The 17,469-nt window shown below is 46.2% G+C and overlaps 1 protein-coding gene across 2 annotated transcripts in view; it reads right to left on the bottom strand.

Annotated features, from left to right (window-relative positions):
* Nucleotides 1-8,589: 8,589 nt before the first annotated feature.
* Nucleotides 8,590-17,469, bottom strand: part of PEDS1 (plasmanylethanolamine desaturase 1) — a 28,276-nt gene continuing 19,396 nt past the window's right edge. For both annotated transcript variants that reach the window (XM_060185516.1, XM_007533151.3), the window contains 3 exons: nucleotides 16,428-16,572; nucleotides 14,741-14,953; nucleotides 8,590-10,095 (listed from right to left, as the gene is read on the bottom strand). In XM_060185516.1, the coding sequence (XP_060041499.1) occupies nucleotides 9,974-10,095; nucleotides 14,741-14,953; nucleotides 16,428-16,572 (480 nt within the window). In that variant the 3' untranslated portion in view covers nucleotides 8,590-9,973. The remainder of the gene's footprint in view (nucleotides 10,096-14,740; nucleotides 14,954-16,427; nucleotides 16,573-17,469) is intronic.

Below are 17,469 nucleotides of genomic sequence, written 5' to 3'. Positions count from 1 at the left end.
ATTGGCTCAGCCCATCTTGTTAAGCAGAGGTGCTTTGAATTTGCCTTTCATCTGGATTGTGTGCAGAAGGGGCTGGAGGATGACAATCCCTGGGTAAACATAACATGAGTCTCCTGACCACTTGTAAAGCAATCTTAGGAACAATAGAGGAACAACCAAAAAATAAAAAGCCTCTAGGAAAGACCAGTTAATCACTGTTAAGAGGTCTGCAGCTGAACATGCTATAAAACCCTCTCAATGATAAGTGTGTGTTAGAAGTTTGGTCTGCTCTCAGCTGAGCCCCACTTCGGGCCCTTCGGTATTATGGATTCATACTCTTTATGCAGGCGTTAACAAAGCGTATTATGCATTGCAAATCAGTGTTTAAAAGAGTTGAGCTGTAGCGCAGTGGACATGGTGCACATGGTGCCAAGCACAGAGACCCGCGTAAGAATCCCAGTTTGAGCCCCAGGCTCCCCACCTGTAAGGGGGTCGCTTCACCATTGGTAAAGCAGGTCTGCAGCTGTCTGTCTTTCTCTCCCTCTCTCTGTCTTCCCCTCCTCTCTCGAGATTTCCCTCTGTCTTATCCAACAACAACAGCTATAAAAACAATAACAAGGTTAACAAAAATGGGAAAAAAATGGACTCCTGGAGCAGTGGATTTGTAGTGCAGGCATCGAGCCCCAGTGATAACCCTGGAGGGAGGTAAAAAAAAAAAAAAAAGGAGGGGGGAGATGGAATTCTTTTTGGTTTATCAAGAGGAGTGGGATTTAAGTTGGGGCAGGGGCCATGCCCAGACCCCATAAAGGAGAAGCGAGCACAGGGGAGGGTGCATGACATTCCCAGTAGGGCTGGAAGCAATTTGCATGTCCTGCACTGTTACCTGCCTCACTCCACCACCAGATAGCAGCACAAATCCACCTAAAACCTGACTGGAATCCCTGCGCCGGTACCGAAGCTTCCGGCAGGGGTCAGTCTGTACACCACTGCCTGCCCCCCCACCTGGGTAAGATTTATTTACTTATTTATGAATTTACTTATCCCTCTAGCATTTAAAGCTGGGAAAGAACTCAGGAATTCATGTTTAATGAGAGAAGGAGAGAGAAAGTGAGAGTGTTCAAGGTCTTATCCATGACACAGTCTCCTGGACCACCAGGCCAGCTATCTTACTAGCTCTAAATATTATCTTTATTTTTATGTTATATTTATTTTTTTTATTTGGATAAAGACAGAGAGAAATCAAGAGGGAAGGGAGAAAGAGAGACACTTGCTGCACTGCTTAACCTTTTGTGAAACTTAGGCCCCTGCAGGTGGGGACCAGGGCCTTGAACCCAGGTCCTTGCCACTGTAACACAAGCGCTCAACCATATATACCACTGCCTGACCCCAACATTATATTTTTATTTATTTTAATTAAAAAATTTTTTGGGGGGGCAGGTGGTAGCATAGCGGGTTAAGTGCACATGGTGCAAAGCGCAAGGAATGGCATAAGGATCCCGGTTCGAGCCCCCGGCTCCCCACCTGCAGGAGGGTCTCTTCACAAGCGGTGAAGCAGGTCTGCAGGTGTCTATCTTCCTACCCCCGTCTTTCCCTCCTCTCAATTTCCCTCTATCCCATCCAACAACAATGACAGCAATAGCAACAATAATAATAACAAACAACAAGGGCAAAAAAAAAGGGGGGGGAATAGCCTCCAGGAGCAGTGGATTCTTAGAGCAGGCACCGAGACCCAGCAATAACCCTGAAGGCAAAAAAAATTTAAATTTTATTTATTTATGAGAAAGGTCCGAGGAGAAAGAACCAGACATCACTCTGGAACATGTACTGCCAGGGATTGAACTTGGGACCTCATGCTTGAGAGTCCAAAGCTTTATCATTGTGCCATCTCCCAGACCACAATTTTTTTAAAAAAAATTTATATTTATTTATTTATTTATTAGGATAGAGACAGAAAAATTCAGAGGGGAGGGTTGATAGATGGAGAGATACCTGCAGACCTGCTTCACCACTTATGAAGCTGCCTCCCCTGCAGATGGGTATTTTAATACAAAATATTATGAATTTATTTCTTTAAGACTGAGACCGAGAGAGAATGAGAGGGAAGAGGGAGATAGACACTTGCAGCACTGTGTCATCACTTGTGGAGCTTCCCACCTGCAGGTGGGGATGGGGGCTTGAGTCCATGTCCTTGTGCACTGTAATGTGTGTTCTTTACCAGGTGCACCACTCTTGGGCCCCCAATATCCTTTTAAAGACGCATGTATTATAGACCAGCAAAATAGCTTGCTTAGATAGTGTGCTGCTCTGACATGTTCATGAGTCAGGCTCAAGTCTAGCCCCTACTCCATAGGAGGAAGCTTCAGGGTTGTGGTTTCTTTCATTATCTCTCTGTCTCTACATAGGAAAAAAAAATATTGTGAGAAAAGAGAGACACCGGAGCACTACTCAGTTCTCAAATACATATAGTGGTGCTAGGGATTGAGCCTGTGGCCTCTGGGGCCTCAGGCGTATAAATTCTGTGCTCTAACAGACTGAGCTATCTGCTCATCCCCTCGTGGTTTTGAAAAGTATTTCTTGAGTGGGGGTAGATAGCATCATGGTTATTCAAAGAGACTATCATGCTTGAGGCTCCAAAGTTCCAGGTTTAGTACCCTGCACCAACATCAGCCAGAGCTGAACAGTGCTCTGGCCATAAAAAAAAAAAAAAAAGTATTTCTCCACGCAGGAGCAGTAACAATCTGTGAGGTCTGTTGTGCTTTATTAGTGGGATCTTGGGTGAGTTATTTCACCTTTCTAGACTCAGCTATTTGTTTGTTTAATTTATATATATATATATATATATATATATATTCCTTTTTTATGATTAATAGTGGGTTACAGGGCTTTAAAATTGCAGGATATAGTTCTTCTTTTTAAAAATTTTTAAAAATATTTATTTATTCCTTTTTGTTGCCCTTGTTTTATTGTTGTAGTTATTATTGTTGTTGCTGATGTCATTGTTGGATAGGACAGAGAAATGGAGAGAGGAGGGGAAGACAGGGGGAGAGAAAGATAGATAGATACCTGTAGACCTGCTTCACCGCCTGTGAAGCGACTCCCCTGCAGGTGGGGAGCCGGGGGCTCGAACTGGGATCCTTATGCTGGTCCTTGTGCTTTGTACCACGTAGGCTTAACCAGCTGTGCTATCACTCCCTGCAGGGTATAGGTCTACACTGCACCAACCACCAAGGTTCAACTCAGGCCACTTATTTATTTATTTATATTATTACCAGCATTACTGCTGGGTCTTGGTGCCTACATGATGCCTTGGTGCCTTCACTTCTGGTGATCATTTGTCTTTCTCTCTCTCTCTCTCCCCCTCTTCCTTCCTACCTATTGGACAGGACAGAGAGCAATTGAGAAGAGAGAGGGAGAAAGATAGATACCTAAGACCCACTTCACTACTCATGAAGCTTCCCCCCTGCAAGTGAGGAACAGGGGATCACACCTGGGTCCTCATCCACCGTAATTTATGTACTCAACTGGGTGTGCCATCACCTGGCTTCTGTTTACTTATTTAATTAACTGATTTATTTTACCAGAGCACTGCTTAGCTCTGGCTGATGGTGTTGCTGAGGATTGAACCTGGGACCTCAGAGCCTCAGGGATAAAAGGCTTTTTGCATAACTATTATGCTGTTTTTTCAGTTCTTGATTGATAAATTAATTTAAAACATTTTAATATTTATTTATTTTCCCTTTTGTTGCCCTTGTTTTTAATTGTTGTTGTAGTTATTGTTGTTGTTAGTAATGTTGTCGTTAGGACAGAGAAATGGAGAGAGGAAGGGAAGACAGAGGTGGGGAGAGGAAGATAGACACCTGCAGACCTGCTTTACCGCCTGTGAAGCAACTCTTCTGCAGGTGGGGAGCCAGGGGCTCGAACTGGGATCCTTACACCAGTCCCTGTGCTTTGTGCCAGGTGTGCTTAACCCGCTGTGCTACCACCCCACTCCCATTAATTAATTAATTGGCCATCATTGAGGCTTCACTACTCCGGGATGACTTTTTCAGATAGAGAGGCAGAGACAGGGGGCTGGGTGGTAACACACAGGGCTAAACTCACATAGTATGAAGCACAAGGACCCCACACAAGGTTACTGGTTCAAGCCCCTGGATCTCTACTTGCAGGGGAGTCGCTTCACAAGTGGTGAAGCAGATCTACAGGTGTCTATCTTTCTCTTCCCCCTCTATCTTCCCTACCTCTCTCATTCTCTCTATCCTATCCTATAAAATGGAAAAAAATGGCCTTCAGGAGCAGTGGATTCCTAGTGCATGCACCATTCCCCAGTGATAACCCTGGAGGCAAAGAGAGAGAGAGAAGCACAGAGAGACCACAATACTGAAGCTTGAAACTGGGTTGCACACTTCACAGAGCAGCACACTATCCACATGAGCTATTTCATCAGTTTTATTTTATTTTATTTTATTTTATTTTATTTTATTTTATTTTACTGACTCTAGGGGAACACAGGTGGGTAGTCCATGGAAAACCCTACCAGCAGGGCCTGGGAATGAAAAACCATATCTGGCAGGTCTGAACTGCTATTCCTAGAGGTTAGGTGCCTGTCCAAACCACTCTGCTTCTTCTGATAACACCTTCATCTTTCCTTTGGGGAATTACCCCTCCCTTTTCTCATCTTGCGGCTTTGGAAAGGTAGTTGATCCCTCCCCTGCAACTCAAGGTGCCTGTTTTAGCCCTGGCCAACCAGAGCTCCTGCTGTACTCCACTCCCACCCCTCCTCAATGCAACCCGTGATGGACCTGGATGGACCCGTGATTTTCCAGGTCAATGACAGCCTTGGAGCTTTTGCTGCACCTCTTGGAAGACTCTCCACTGAAATTGCTATGCTGACGCCAAGTTAAGTCTCAACTCAAAAACAGCTAGACAGAAAGAACAATGTCTGATGAATGACAACTCCTGAGAAACTTTAAGTCAGAACTACATATAAGCTTTTCAGTCATGTAAGCTAATAAAATTATTTTAGCTATTATGTCTTTAGAATTTATTTATTTATTTATTTATTTATTGGATAGAGACAGTCAGAAATCAGGAGGGAAGAGGGTAATAGAGAGACAGAGACTGCCACCTACAACTCTGCTTTACCTCATGAAGCTTTCCCCCTGCAGGTGAGGACCAGGGGCTCAAACCCAGGTCCTTGTACAATGTAACATGTGCGCTCAACCAGGTGCGCCACCATCCGGCCCCTTAGATATTAATTCTTATTTGTGTCATAATTCTTTTTCTACTTACGAGTTAATAAATTTGAATGCCCTTCTTTTTGTGTTCCTCTCACAAATCAAAAGTCTAGTGGGGGCCCAACTTTAAGGAGTATAAAGTTATAAAGTTATGGGTCACATTTCTCCCCCCCCACCCCAACAAGAATACTGCTCAGCCAGGGAGAGCACAAAGTGAAATATGGACTGGACATGATGTATAGCATCAAAGCAAAGGACTCTGGGGAAGGAGGAGGAGGGAGGGTAGGAAGAAAACTTTGGGGGCCTGTTACATGATGAAATTGTATGCTGTGTCAGTGGTTACACTGTAAAGCATTAACCTCTTCAGTAAAAAAAAAAAAAAAAAGAATAGGGCTCAGGTCTGGCATATTGGAGTTTCAGGCATGAGAGGTTGTTTTTTTTTTAATTTAATTAATTTTTTTATCAGGATACTTAGCCCTGGCTTATGGTGGTGGTGGTGGGGGGGTGAGGATGAATCTGGGGTTTTGGAGCCTCAGTCACCAGAGTCTCTTTGCATTATGCAATCTACCCACCCCCCCCCTTGTTTTCTTTTGTATAACCATTATGCTGTTTCCCCAGCCCTATGGATCACACTAAAATTTGTTGTGAGATGCAGGTGGTGGCACACCTGATTAAGCTTACACAGTCCAGTGCACAGGGACCCGCGTTCACGCCCCTACTCCCCACCTGCAGGGGGAAAGCTTCACGAGTAAAATAAAGCTGCAGGTGTCTATCTCCCCCTTCACTCTCAATTTCTGTCTCTATTCAATAATAAATAAATGAACCCTAAAAAATCTAAAAATTAATAAGAGAACCAGAGCAACACCTTGTTACATACAATGCCAAAGCTCAAACACAGTACTTCATGCCTGAAAGCCCGGTGTTTTAATCCACTGCATCATCTCCCAGGCCATGTAGGACACTTTTTTTTTTTTTTTTTAATCAGAGCACTTTTCTGCTCTGGCTTATGGTGGTACAGGGGTTTGACCCTGGGACTTTGGAGCCTCAGGTATGAAAGTCTGTCTGCATACCACTATGCCATTTACCCTCCGCCTGTGGGGCACATTTTTAAAAAATTTATTTTATTATCTTTATTGGATAGAGACAGCCAGAAATTGAGAGGGAAGGGGGAGTTAGAGAGGGAGAGACAGAGAGACACCTGCAGTAGCACTTCACCACTTGTGAAGCTTTCCCCTTGCAGGGGAAGTTGAACCTGGGTCCTTGCACATTGTGATGTGTGCGCTCAACCAGGTGAGCCACCACCCGGCCCTGTGGGGCACATTTTTAAAGAAAAATATTTGGGGTCAGAGAAAAGAACTTATTGGGCAGGGCAAGTGCCTTGCCATGCACATGGTCCAGGCTCAAGCTCTAGCACCACATAGAAGCACTATGGTGCTTTGGAAAGGTCTGGCTCTGTGGTGTCTCACCTTCTCTCTTAACTGCATGAATGTCAGCCTGTGGGTGGTGAAATACCACGTGCTAGGATCTATCTCCGGGATGGGGGAAGCTATCTGTGGCTGCTCTAAAAGGTCTGTCATTCCTGTCTCCAACATACTGTATCTAGAGCCCCGGATAGACAGTGGTTATATCATTAATGACTACTACTCACCCGCAATGCTTAGGGTACAGGACATACCTTTTACTTTTTGGTGTCTTTTATTAAACAATTTTTAAAATATTTATTTTCTTTTGTTGCCCTTTTCATTGTTGTTGTAGTTATTGTTATTGATGTCGTCATTGTTAGATAGGACAGAGAGATATGGAGAGAGGAGGGGAAGACAGAAGGGGGAGAGAAAGACATCTGCAGACCTGATTCACCGATTGTGAAGCGACTCCCCTGCAGGGGGGGAGCCGGGAGCTTGAACTGGTGGTCCTTGTGCTTTGCGCCACATGTGCTTAACCCGCTGCGCTACTGCCCAACTCCCCCATTGTTTTTTTATTTCTACCAGTGCAATGATCAGCTCTGGCTTATGGTGGTGTGGGAGTTTACCCAGGACTTTGATCCCCAGGCATGAGTCTCTTTGTCTATCCATTATGCTTCCTACCCTCGCCCCCTCATACTATTTTGTACAATGAATAAACAAGCTACTCATTTGTCTAAATACCCAGTTTAAGTCATTATTTTAAAAATATTGTTTATTTATTGGATAGAGACAGAAAATTTGAGAGGGGAGGAGCTAGAGACACCTGCAGTACTGCTTCATTACTTGTGATGCTTTCCATCTGCAGGTGGGAGCTGGGGGCTTGAACCCTGAGCATGGTAACAGGTGAGCCCAGCTGCATGTGTTTGTTGCCCAATCTCTCTTTTTAAATATTTTTATTTTACTTATTTTACCATAGCACTGATCAGCTCTGGCTTATGGTGGTGCGGGGGATTGCACTTCGGACTTCAGAGCCTGAAGCATGAGAATCTGTGTATAACCATTATGCTATCTACCCCCGTCTGCCCAATCTCTTAAGTCCTTATTTTAACTTCATTTTTTGCTTCTTAATTTAGTCTAGCTACACTGGCTGCCCATCTCTTAAAAACTGTTAAATTGTTCCTGCTTCAGGGCCTTTGCTCTTGCCAACCTGTAAGACCTTTTCTTCCAGTTCTTCCCCACAGCTGGCTTCCTCTCCTTCTTCAGGTCTCAGATCATGTCACCTCCTCAAAGAGGCCTTCTGACCACCTTGTCAAATAGGGCCACCTTTCTTTGCAGATATGGCTCCATCCCATTTAGCTTTTTTTCTTTCTTTCTTTTTTAAAAATATTTTATTTATTCCCTTTTGTTGCCATTGTTGATTTATTGTTGTAGTTATTATTGTTGTTGTTGAATAGGACAGAGAGAAATGGAGAGGGGAGGGGGAAGATAGAGAGGGGGAGAGAAAGATAGACACACCTGCAGACCTGCTTCACCTCTTGTGAAGTGACTCCCCTGTAGGTGGGGAGCCAGGGCTCGAACCAGGATCTTTACACTGGTCCTTGTGCTTTGCACCACCTGTGCTTAACCCACTGTGCTACAGCCTGACTCCCTTTTTCTTTCTTTTTAAAAAATACTTATTTATTCCCTTTTGTTGTCCTTGTTTTTTTATTGTTATGGTTATTGTTGTCGTTGTTGGATAGGACAGAGAGAAATGAAGAAAGGAGGGGAAGACAGAGACGGGGAGAGAAAGACAGACACCTGCAGACCTGCTTCACCGCCTTTTAAGCGACTACCTTGCAGGTGGGGAGCCGGGGGCTCGAACCAGGGTCCTTAAGCCGGTCCTTGTGCTTTGCGCCATGTGCGCTTAACCCACTGCGCCACCACCTGACTTTCCCATTTGACTTTCTTAACAAAGCACCACCTGCACATCCATGTGTATTTATTTAGGTTTATTGACTCCCAGCAGGTCAGTACCACCAGGGGAAGTCCTTGCTTTCTCAGTGCTGGGCCCTAGTGTCCAGGCCAGAGTCTGGCACATACCAGGTGCTAATAAACATCTGCTGAGGGAATTCATGAATAGGGACTGGCCGTTTTTACTCCACCAGTGATCTGTATGGATAGTATGTCTCACCAAGCTGTGGGTCCCTTCCAAAAGGGCATGGAATGTCTGTCAATTTCTATTCACTGTCTCAGGTAACCTCAGTCTAAAACCCAGGGTTGGTAACGGGGAGAGCTGGGAATGGGGTGGGAGTGGGGCCTCACCCACCAAGCTCCTCCCCTCTCCCTCATCCAACTATTAGACACCAGGCAGCCAAGGTTAAGTAGATTCTTGCTGCTTTGTTATAAATATATTATGTACATTCAAAACATGACATTAAAATATTACTCCGTGTTACAGAAAAGATATTAAGGCTTTCTATTATTTACATTAAACAAGCAAAAGCACCTTTAAAAAAAAATACAACCAAAACAAACCAAAAAAAATAAAAAAGCCCCACTCTTTCTTCCTTTCTTCTCTGACACAGACCTGGTCAGAGGGAACAATTATGTCTCCTTCCAAGTGACCATGACCTTTGGCAGGGACCAGGCCCTGCAAAGATGTCCAATGGTTAGAAACATCAGCTCCAGATGGAATCATGTGGGCAGGTGGGGACGCCAGGGGAGAACAGACGTGGGCAGGCGTTCTGGCTTCTTCCGGCCAGCTGTTCCCAGGCTCTTGCTGTCCTTCTGTCATTCATGAGTGGATAGGCCAAGCTGAGGATGGTGGCTGGTTGTCTACTCACTCAGGCCTTTGGGGTGAGTCTGCAGGGCTGTGGCAATACAGTGTTCCCATGACACTTAGGTGTGCTTGCTCGGGGACATCTACACAATCCAGGGCCAGTCAAGGGGGACAGAGAAGATGCCTCAGTGGCCCTAATACCAGCTATGCCGACAGGCTGCCCAGTAGGTGGGGGTGGTGGTAGGTGGTAGGAGTGAGGATGGGGATGGGTGAGCATCTCCTCTCCCTGGGGCAGCTGGCAGGAGGGGCTCCTTTTTCTGCAGTCAGGCTTGGTAGATAAGAGCAGCTCAGGTGGCTGGGAAGGGGCCAGGGAGAGGAAACGAAGGGAAAAAAAGGGGGGGCAGAGGGGAAAGTTGGGGGGGGGTGAGAAGACGTAAAATCAGTGGCTCAAGTATTCTGTGTCACAAGGGATAGGATGGGGGTGCCTGGGCCCAGCCCAGGAGGCATCCTCTCCACCTGGAGGAGGCTAGAATTTGGCAGATGGCTTCGGTTTGGGGGTGCTAGGGAAGGTTAGCAACGAGGTGGCCGGCTCGGAAGAATTATTTGATCTTCTGGGCCCATTTCATGTCATCCGCTCGAGGCTTCTCACCCGTCAGGCCCTGGATGAGGTCCTCCAGGCGTCGCCAGAAGCCCATCTTCTCAAGAGGGTAGTTGAGCCAGCCTGCAGGGAAAACAGGACATGCAGGGAGTGATCGGAGATCAGCCATTGAGGGACACAGGGAGCAGCTGGGCCTGGCTGGGGGAGACCTAGGGGGCACAGGCTGCCCAAGGAACCTGGTGCTGAGGGCTTAGGAACCACTCTGACAAGCCTTCATCTCTCACTCGTTCTCTCTGAGTGCTTATTATTTTTTTAAATTTAATTTTTATTTATTTTCCCTTTTGTTGCCCTTTTTAAAATTGTTGTTGTAGTTATTGTTGTGGTCGTTGTTAGACAGGACAGAGAGAAATGGAGAGAGGGGAAGACAGAGGGGGAGAGAAAGATAGATACCTGCAGACCTGCTTCACTGCCTGTGAAGTGACTCCCCTGCAGGTGGGGCGCTGGTGGCTCCAACCAAGATCCTTATGGCGGTCCCTGCGCTTCGCGCCACATGCGCTTAATCCACTGCGCTACCGCCAACTCCCCTGAGTGCTTATTCTATGTCAAACAAGGGGCAGCATTTCTTATCACTCAGCTCAAATGCAACTCTTCCAGGAAGCTTTCCTTGATCACAAAGCAGCACTCTGTACTTGCTGCAATCATCTTTTTATCTCTTTATTGCCTTTATAATAACCAGTAACCACACTTATTGACTTTCCTTTGTTGTGCTGGTTCTCAACACACAACTAAAACGGCAGCTCTGAACAGGACTCTGTGTCCTTGCACACAGTGGGTGCTCAATAAATATTGTTCACAAGCTTATTTAATATGTACTAGCCTCCCACCCATGCCGTGAAGTAGATAATATTTAACTATAATAAATATATTTACACTGACTACAGTATTAGTCTTATTTGCTTCCTACATACAAAAGCTGAGGCTTGGAGGAGTCCCCAGTTAGCAGGTAGCCTAACCAGGATGGACCCAAGCTTGGCTCAACAGTCTGCTGATTTCTTAAGTAACCAGTTGCCACCTTCCTCAAAAAGCACGACTTTCGGACAGACAAAACAATTATTTGCGGTTCTCAGAGCTGCCTCCACAAAGACTTAAAAACCACAAACAGGTGATATGGGAGGTGGTATAGTAGAAGGAATTGGACTCTGGGTTTGACAACTGGCATCGTATGTGCTTGAGTGATGGTCTGGTTGTCTCTGTGCTCACTCACATGCTTCTCCCTCCCCCCATCAATCAATCTGTGGTCTGGGAAGTGGCACAGTGGATAGTGTGTTGGGCTGTCAAACATGAGGTCCTGAGTTTGATCCTTAGGACTACAGTGATGCATTGGTTCTCTCCTTCTCTCTCATAAATAAGTACATATATATATGTGTGTGTGTGTGTATATATATATATATATATATATATATTTTTTTTTTTTTTTTTGCCTCCAGGGTTATCAATGGGACTCGGAAGAATCCACTGCTCCTGGAGGGTATTTTTTTCCCTTCTGTTGCCCTTGTTGTTTATCATTGTTAGTATTACTGCTGTGGTTGTTGTTGGATAGGACAGAGAGAAATTGAGAGAGGAAGGGAAGACAGAGGGAGAGAAAGACAGACACCTGCAGACCTGCTTCACTGCTTGTAAGACTTATTATTATTACTTAAGTTATAAGAGCATTCCACATGAGATAGACAGAATCCAGAGCGCCATTCCAGCACATGAGGCACTGAGGATTGAGCTGGAACTCTCGTGACTTAATAATAATAAATCTTACAAACATTTCAGGGTAGGGGTAGATAGCATAATGGTTATGCAAAAAGACTCTCATACCTGAGGCACCAAAGTTCAAACCCCTGTACCACCATAAGTCAGTGCTGAGTAGTGCTCTGGTAAAATAAATTAAAAAAAAATTTTTTTTTTAAAAAAACCAAAACCAGTAGCTGTAGTTTGTGGAACCCCTACTCTATGCCAAGTGCTTTGTATCTACTGTCTTTCTACCCCTACCATAGATGGGAACGTGAAGGATATTATAGCTCAAAGGCCAACTCCTCCAGGAAGTCTTCTAGGCAGCTTTTTAAAAAAAATAATTATTTTTTATTTTATTCTATTTTTTTATATTTTTTTGTCTCCAGGGTTATTGCTGGGGCTCGGTGCTGGTACTGTGAATCCACTGCTCCTGGAGGCCATTTCCCCCCCCATTTTTGTTGCGCTTGTTGCTGTTATTATTGTCATTGATGTCATTGTTGATAGATAGTGCAAGGTATTTGAAAACTTTAGAGTCAGGTCTGCTCAGACCTCATGGAAACTACGGCCTGGACTTTCCCAGGCAATGGGTCCAGCCCCCAACAAGATAGGACAAAGAGAAAAGGAGAGAGGAGGGAAGACAGAGAGGGAGAGAGCAAGATAGACATCTGCAGATCTGCTTCACTGCTTGTGAAGCAACGCCCCTGCAGGTAGGGATCTGGGGGCTTGAACCGGGATCCTTACGCCAGTCCTTGCACTTCGTGCCATGTATGCTTTACCCGCTATGCTACCGCCCGACCCCCTTCCAGGCAGCTTTATACTGTGGAGGAGAAAGTGATACCCAAGGCGGTATGTATCCTAAAGGCATGAGGTCGATGACAATTGGACTTCAGTTGGTCTGATGTGACAGCACCTATAACGTAATTAAACTCTGATAGATGTTTCACTGGTCACCTCGCTTCTTTGACATTGTCTCATGAACTGTCAATGGCACTTGGTCTCCAGTAATCACTATTCCTTGGTCAAGGCTTTCCTTTGCCTGAATTGATTTATCTCTGTTTACCTGCAGGGCCCTTTGCATCTTTTGCCAGATCTCCCTCCCACCCCCAACTCCAATGCCACTTTTTCTCTGAGATGTTGATTTATAGGGTTGTTAGGTTTCTAGCCTCTGTGCATAAACTGCTGCTTCCCTTCCCCACCCTACTCTTCAGCCTGCTTTGTTTTCCTGCATGTGCACTTTGCACACTAAGCACTGTCACCTCTCCTATCACTCCGTCCCCTCCACCCTCCAGCCACACAGGAGGCATCCTTGCCAATCCTCAAACAAACACGTCATGCATGTTCCTTCCTCAGGACCTCTGCACTCAGCATTCCTGCTAACTACAGTGAAGTTCCTTCTGGGATCTGTGTGACTCTCTCCCTCAGTTCAGATGGCACCTTCTTAGTGAGGCTTTCCTTGACCACCTGATTGAAAAGGCACAGACTCCCCCATTTCTTCTCCTTCCTGCTTTCTTTTCCTCCACAGCAGTTAGCACCATCAAATGTAGCATCCATTCCCCCCCCCCCCCCTAACATGTAAAGGCTACAAGGGTAGGTATTTTTGCAGTCTTGTTCAGTGCTATATACTAAGTCCTGAGCAGTGCTCTGATTATCTTTATTTCTCTCTTTTAATATTATTTTAAATTATGAAAGAGAGAGATTCAGGGGTTGGGTGGTGGTGCACCTGGTTAAGCGCACATGTTACAGTGTGCAAGGACTTGGGTTCAAGCCCCTGGTCCCCGCCTGCAGAGGGAAAGCTTCACAAGTGGTGAAGCAGGGCTGCAGGTGTCTCTCTACCTTTCTATCTCCCCCTTTCTTCTCAATTTCTGGCTGTTTCTATTCAAAAAAATAAAGATAATAAAAAAAAAAATTTAAAAAAAAAAAGAGAGATATAGAGAAAGAACTAACTGAGCACTGCTCAGCTCTGGTTTATGGTGGTGTTGGGGACTGAACCTGGGACTTTGGAGCCTCAGGTATATGAAAGTCTTTTGAGTAACTATTATGCTGTCTCTCCAACTCTCTCTGTATTTCTCTTTCATTAAAAATATATAAATAAGAGAGTCGGACGGTATTGCAGCAGGTTCAGTGCAGGTGGCACAAAGTGCAAGGACCAGTGTAAGGATCCTGGTTTGAGCCCCTGGCTCTCCACCTGCAGGGGAGTCACTTCAGAGGCGGTGAAGCAGGTCTGCAGGTGTCTGTCTTTCTCTCCCCGTCTTTCCCTCCTCTCTCCATTTCTATCTGTCCTATCCTACAACAACATCAATAATAACTACAACAATAAAACAAAGACACAAAAGGGAATAAATAAATATTTAAAAATAAATAAATAAAAATAAGTGGTCTGGGAGGTGGCACAGTGGATAAAGCATCGGACTCTCAAGCATGAGTTCCTGAGTTCAGTCCCCGGCAGCACATGTACCAGAGTGATGTCTGGTTCTTTCTCTCTCTCCTCCTATCTTTCTCATTAATAAATAAATAAAATCTTAAAAAAAAAAATAGGGAGTCGGGCTGTAGCGCAGCGGGTTAAGTGCAGGTGGCGCAAAGCACAAGGACCGGCGTAAGGATCCCGGTTCGAACCCCGGCTCGAACCCCGGCTCCCCACCTGCAGGGGAGTCGCTTCACAGGTGGTGAAGCAGGTCTGCAGGTGTCTATCTTTCTCTCCTCCTCTCTGTCTTCCCCTCCTCTCTCCATTTCTCTCTGTCCTATCCAACAACGACAACAACAATAATAACTACAACAATAAAACAACAAGGGCAACAAAAGGGAATAAATAAATAAAATAAATATTTAAAATATATATATATATATATATGGCACTTAAAAAAAGTGTTTTCTGAGAGAAGGTTCTACAAGGGCAAGAATGGCATGACCTCCCACTGTGACGCCTGTCCTCCTGGCCCCAAGGATGGAGCCACAGCCCTGTCCGTTCCAGGCTCTCCTGGGGCCACACCTGTAGTGATGCAGAAGTAGGTCTCGTGGGGTGAGACATGGTGGATTCGATGGTGTTTACGAGGCAGGATGACGTGCCAGTCCTGCAGGAGGGTGACCCAGCATGGCAGCCCGAAGTACGTGTGTGACCACTTGTGGATCTGGTTGGTGAAAGTGCCAAAGATGATCAGGCAGAAGACAAAGCACTCCCAGGGGTACAGCTGCTCCAGAGCCTCTGCAGGTGGAGAAAGAATGCCCACACCAATGTCACACAGGGGAGTGGGTACCCCTCACCTTGTGCCTTGAGGCAGTTCCCAGGCCTCCTTCCAGCCTCCCACATGGTCCCGGCCTCACTGCCTTCTGTTCTATTCTGTGAGCAGGGAACGAAGTAGAGGAATTATTAAGAATGTGGGCTTTGGAGTCAGGCAGAGTAGGGTTCAGCTCCCTGCTGTGACTTCTCTGGGCTGAATGAGCCTGGGTGAGGGACTGTGCCTCTGTGAGCCTCAACCTCCTCATGAGTAAGGTGGCAGTATAAACTTGACCAGTTTCCTGAGAAGCAGAATGAGGCCAGGATTCATAGGTGATTTATTGAGGGGGCTGTCTGTTCTAGAAAAACATCCGAGGGAGTGGGGAAACAGAACATGGTGAAATGGAGATAAGGTGCAAAGAGCCTTGTCGGGGACTGCTCTGGGGAGTCCTCTAGAGCATTAATGGCTCCAGAGGTGAAGGGGGGACCTGCCTTGACAGTTCTAAAAGGGGCAGCAGCCACTACTCACAGTCGAAGGGAGCCCTTGGGGAGGGTTGGGAGTGTACCAGGACACTACCGCCCCAGATATTCATCACAGCAGGACAAGATGCTCTAAAGTATCCAGTTGGTAGTACAAGACCTGGCACAGGGGAGGAATTCAGTATCCCCCACCTGGCAGACAAGTAAGTGAGGTTCAGCAAGGTAGAAGCATTTGCTTTGGGAACAGTTTCTTTCCCCCAAACAGGCCAGAGATCTGGACTCAGAGCTACATTCATAGCCTGTATTTTCCACTACGCTGATGTAGCAAAACTGAAGTGTGGGTGGGCTGTGTGTGTGTCCAGAGCAAGGATTGCAGGGAATAGTGGAGGCTGTAAACCAGAGAACAAGAGGCCTATCTAGGAGGGGTGGCTACAGCTCAGCTGTGGCCCGGTGTCACCATGTGGGAAAAAGGCCCAATGGTGGCCAGATCTGATTATTGATGAGATGCTAGAAACACAAATCTTTTTTTTTTTTCCACCAGGGTTATTGATGGGGCTCAATGCCTGCACAATGAATCCACTGCTCCTGGTGGCCATTTTCCCCCACTTTGTACTGGATAGGATAGAGAGAAATTGAGGGGGGAGGGGAGCTAAAAGAGAGGGATAAAGAAAAATAGACACCTGCAGACCTGCTTCACCACTTGTAAAGCATCTCCCCTGCAGGTGGGGAGCCAGGGATTCAAACTGGAATCCTTGAGTGGGTCCGTGCACTTTGTACTATGTGTGCTTAACCCAGTGAGCTACTGTCTGGCCCCTTGGAAACACAAATCTTTATGTCAAATGTGTCACCTTTACACGAAGACAGTTAACTAAAAATACATGTAGAATGCTGTCAGGGACCAAACACACACAAGCTAGGGGAGGCTCATAGCCATCTGTCTGTTCCAGCAGCCTCCCTCCAACCCAACAGCTGGCATGCTCACCGGTGGTCTGGGTGCGGAACTTGTAGGCCATGTTCAGCAGTGGCAGCAATGTCACCAGGCAGTTGTCCCCATTGGTCTCAATGAAGTCATGCCGAGTAATGGCTGTTGGGTCTATGTGATGCTCTCGAAACGGCCGGATAAAAGCCTAGGGTGAGGGTGGAGTAGAATAGGGGTACACCCAGTGGTCAGTCCAAGGTGGGTGGATGTTCTCTAAAACTTCCTGCAAACCCACCTCCTGCCCTATTTTATTCCCCATGGGTGTGGAGCTGTGGCCTCACATGTGTGCAGTTCCACTGCTTCAGAACACTTTTTCATTCAGATAGAGTGAAAAAAGGAGAGGCGCCACAGCACCACGACTTCCTCTGGAGCTACAGCGCCTATGTGGTGCTGGGTCTTCATCTAGGGTCTTGTGCATGGCAAGTCAGGGACCCCACCCAGTGAGCTCTCTCTGCAGTTCCTCCCTGAATGGAGATGCTAGAACATCCCACAGACACAGAACCTACTTAGCTTTCAAGATCCAGGTCTAAGCAAAAATGGATTGAAATAACTCAGCAGGGACCTTTGGACCTCAAGTTACCCCATCAGAGCTACAGAGATCTGGAGACATTCTCCACCCTCCTTCATACCTCCAGACAGTTGGAAAAGTCAACTTCTTCCCGCCCTCGCCCTCTGGTTATAGCCTCCCCACTTCCATTAAAGTGTGAACATGTGACCTGGCAGGGCCAATCAAATCATTTGAGTCCTTTGGTCACAGTGACCCAAGTGGGACCAATGGGAGTGAGCCATGGGAGTTTGGCTATGACCATGGGAAAGAAGGGCCCTTTTCCCACTGGAGGCTGAGCTGAAAGAAAGAAATACAGGCAGCTGGGAACCATCTTGGGTTCCTCCTCAAGGAAAGAGCGAGCGACAGGGTTGGTGAAAGAGCTCACTTGGATAGTGTGTTCCTTTAACATGCGTGTGACCAAGTTAGAGTCTGGCCTCCACTGCACCAGGTGGGGCTGTGATCTCTTGCACTCTCCCTGCCCCTATCTAAAAACACAAA

This window comes from Erinaceus europaeus, chromosome 1 (assembly GCF_950295315.1).
Source record: "Erinaceus europaeus chromosome 1, mEriEur2.1, whole genome shotgun sequence".
In the NCBI taxonomy this organism is placed as follows: Eukaryota; Metazoa; Chordata; class Mammalia; order Eulipotyphla; family Erinaceidae; genus Erinaceus; species Erinaceus europaeus.
The sequence above is the reverse complement of the archived record's forward strand: the minus strand, read 5'-3'. Positions and strand labels throughout refer to the sequence as shown.